This window comes from Cryptomeria japonica, chromosome 8 (genome assembly GCF_030272615.1).
Source record: "Cryptomeria japonica chromosome 8, Sugi_1.0, whole genome shotgun sequence".
NCBI classification, from domain to species: Eukaryota; Viridiplantae; Streptophyta; class Pinopsida; order Cupressales; family Cupressaceae; genus Cryptomeria; species Cryptomeria japonica.
The window spans coordinates 471,370,175-471,373,870 of record NC_081412.1 but is presented as its reverse complement, the minus strand read 5'-3'; the positions used below and the strand labels follow the sequence as shown (position 1 = coordinate 471,373,870).

General features: G+C 32.5%; 1 protein-coding gene across 1 annotated transcript; it reads right to left on the bottom strand.

The window, feature by feature from the left end:
• Positions 1 to 983: 983 nt before the first annotated feature.
• On the bottom strand, positions 984 to 1,823 carry LOC131857733 (wax ester synthase/diacylglycerol acyltransferase 5-like). Its single transcript, XM_059210441.1, has 2 exons — positions 1,653 to 1,823; positions 984 to 1,433 (listed from the first exon to the last, which is right to left on the bottom strand). Exons 1-2 carry the CDS (start codon positions 1,821 to 1,823, stop codon positions 984 to 986), a joined length of 621 nt encoding a protein of 206 aa, XP_059066424.1.
• Between the last annotated feature and the right edge of the window lie 1,873 nt (positions 1,824 to 3,696).

The window sequence follows — 3,696 nt, the reverse complement described above, 5'->3', positions numbered from 1 at the left end:
CCTGCGATCTCAAGTTCAGCAGACCCAGAGCTGTTACTCTCAAATTCTCAATTTGCTTTGAGACTGCATACATTGAAGCAACGGTTTTGAGTGAGCCGAAAATTTTCAATAACAAATGCAAAAGTAGACTGAGTTATTTGGTTAAGAAACAGACCGGGAAGAACCGTCTGGCAATACCATCGAAACCCACAGAACACTACGCCCATTACCACGTCGTTCACGCTCTGTTATTACAATAATATTAAAACAATCATAAAATTAATGTCAGTAATCTCAACAATCTATAAAATTTAACTGTTGTTGCTAGCTATTAGATTGAGTGAATTTTTTTTATCATTATTTTCAATTTTATATGTTCTTTAATATTCTGATGATGGATTATAACAAGTAATAAAAAAAATTTATCAAAATTTTAATCTTTATATGCTCAATGATATCAGATTTCCACAATCCATAATAATAAATTGCTATAGTATTTCTGGAATTAGATTGAGTTTACTTTTTTGCATCAAGGTTTCAGATCACACTCCTTGATCCGTTGACATGATAGTAGAAAGAGTTAGGAGTCCTAAAATTTGTTTTATGACTCAAAACGTTGATGCAAAAAAGTAAACGCAATTATTTTCAAAAATACTGCAGCAGCTTTATATGCTTTCTAATATTCTAATAATGGATCATAAACTGTGATAAAAAAAAATTGATCTAAAATATTCACACACTTTAATCCAAAAAAAGCAATCGAAAATGAAATCACAAAATCTAATTAAAAAACAGCAATAGAAATGAAATCACAAAACAAAGAAACAATTTTATAAGAAATGTTTATGTAAGAGCAATTGCGTACCCCTCCAACTTGACCCTTTATTTTTCGAATGCCTTCTAGAGAAAGGACGACAGATGACATAAGTTTAGGCAACATCTCTACACCAGGAGGTCCTCGAATGGGGAACATGCTATCTTCCATCCATGTCAAACGTAGAAAACTAGCAATAAGGTCGTCCAAAGTGCAATACACTACAACCACAAGTGTGAAAAGCAGATGCCATATTCTGTAACGAATCTTCAGGATTTTTTACAGGAGGCCTTGTCTGTTGGACATGAGAAGAGGGAGTAGAGCCTTGAGGAAGTAGAGGATTATCAGCCTTGGTGTTAGAGCAGGCTATGGCTAAAGACAAGAGGGAAGTACCGTCTCCAAGCATATGATGTAAATTTATAACGACCGTAGCTTCTCCTTTAGTGGTTTTGTAGTTAAGGAAGTGGAACTCCCAAAGAGGGCGAGAGTGAGGAAGCTTTCTTGTATGCATATCAGAAACATAGTCCTCCACAAACTTATCGTAGACCATGTGACCAGCAGGAAACTCTGGGACGAAGACATGGTTATCTATGTTCACTTCTGTTGCCTGCCATTGCAGCACCCCCTCCTCATTCCTGGTCTGCAATCAAAATTTAAAAATTAAAAATAAAAAAATTGTTTTTATTAAAAGATAAAATAGGGAATTCGAAACCTAGACAAAAATGAATAGTTGGTATACAAGATAAGCTATGCCAAACAACAATCATTCCCTAGAGAACAGAAAACCATTTTTTACTTTCTTTGTTAGACATGAATGAAAATGGTGGGTATCTAGAAATGGGAAAAAGAAATTTATCACAATAGAGGAGAAGCGCGGGCCTCGAGGGAGAAGGATTTCGCGGATGGCTGTCTTGACGGAAAAGATGTCGACTGGTTTGTCGAGAGCAGCAACGACATGGACAATGAGAGCAAAGGAGGAAGTGTTGAGCATCTCTCCAGATGGACTCACATGTCCATCCTCGTTTTCCATGGTGATAATAGACTGGTTATTAGCAGGAAACACAAAGATGATGGACAAGCATGAGGATCGAAGGAGCTGTTATAGCATCTGAATCCAATCTGGTCCTTTTTTTGAAATTAAGAGATGTAATTAAGGGAGTAGATGGAGCCGTTCAAGTGGGTGGCGGTCAAAATACTGTCGAGCAATTTTCAGAATGGAAAATATATAATAATTTGCTCTTTTTTAAGAAATAATGTTTATTTAATTTCTCTGTTCATATATATTGGTCTTTATGTGTAAATAAATGAATTGAAACTTTTGTTTCAATAATTTGTCTCTATGTTTAAAAAAAATTCTGTAATTAATTTGTATAGTTTATTGGAAATGTTTGAGAATAACAACTCTCTTTATTTTCTTACTACAATATCAAAAACAATTATATTTATCTTTTTACTACAATATCAAATAAAACTTATCTTTATCTTCTAGAATCTATTGTTTTAGAGATTTTTGTTAACCTTTATAAGTTTTTCTATAAAGTTTCAATAAATGCATTTATAGTTTTTGTCATGTGTAATTAATTAAGTAGTTGAAACCCTTCAAGTGTATTACACCCGAACTACTCACAACTATTTTCATATAAGTTTCATAAATAAAAAAATGTTTATTTAATTGTCTTTATATTTTATTTAGAACATTTCAACAAGCAAGTACTTATATAGTAATTTTGTCTACAATTAATTTGTATAGTTTGTTGAAAATGTTTTTAAACTGTCACCTATCTTGATCCCCTAGAATCAATTTTAAAGAGTTTTTTAACCAACCTTCTTGAGTTTTTCTATAAAGTTATAAAGTTTCTATATATAAATTTATAGGTTTTGTCATATGTAATTAATTAAGTAGTTGAAACAATTCAAGTGACTCACAACTACTCTCATATAAGTTCCATAAACTAGCAATTGCACCTTGGTGTGCAATGGGTACGCCAAATTGGTGAAAAGAGGCCTATTAGACAAAATTTCAAGCATCCTTGTCTATCCCTATATCTCCCTCCCTCTTTGTCTCCCCATCTCTCCCTATTGGAAACACTTCATTATTTTCTTGGTTGAAAGTATTTATTCATACTTTTGTTGCAAAAAACAATAGATATAGATCAAAATTTTGTTTCAAAATTTTATTTAAAAGACCTTTTTCCACGTCTCCCCATCTCTCCCTATTGGAAACATGCACGAGCATGTCAGTAATGGAGCTTCATTATCTTCTTGGTTGAAAGTATTTATTCATACTTTTGTTGAAAAAACAATAGATATAGACCAAAATTTTGTCTAATAGACCTTTTTTCACCAATTCGACTACCCATTGCACCCCAAGTTGCACACCAAGATGCAATTGCTAGTAATAATCATATTCTATGTAACAAAATAATTTAATATAAAAATAATTTTTTATCTGCAACTTAAATTTATTTTCTCTTTTTTACAAGATCACTCAATTTCAATTATTACACACAACAAAATAAATAAAAATTGAATAGCATCCATGTCAAATAAAAAAATTGTATCTTTAAACAAATTGAGATGTGAAAGATAAGAATTTAGTTTGGTTTTTCATGTTCTCTGGTATTGGTGCTCCTCCTCCTGGTACCAAACTGTGTTCAAATTAAAATTTTATTTTTAAATGAAAATTACACTCGTATCAGACGAAGGAATTGTTTTCCAAGGGGGATGACAATTAACCTTGTTTAAAACTGGATGGAATCCAGCAGTATGGAGAATTATGGCTAGTAGTTTTTGAAGAAATCTGATAGCGGATGACGCAGATCCATATTGCCAATTCTGTAAGCCATGTTTCTTTCTCTATAATTGCACAGCTGTTACTTGCCTATTTGCATCCATACATACAT

Bases quoted from the DNA above. Each gene is read 5' to 3' on its own strand.
- LOC131857733 (XM_059210441.1), bottom strand. From the start codon at position 1,823: ATGGAAAACGAGGATGGACATGTGAGTCCATCTGGAGAGATGCTCAAC. The intron at 1,434-1,652 runs GTGATAAATTTC...TTTTGATTGCAG, and splicing joins GCCCGCGCTTCTCCTCTATT to ACCAGGAATGAGGAGGGGGT.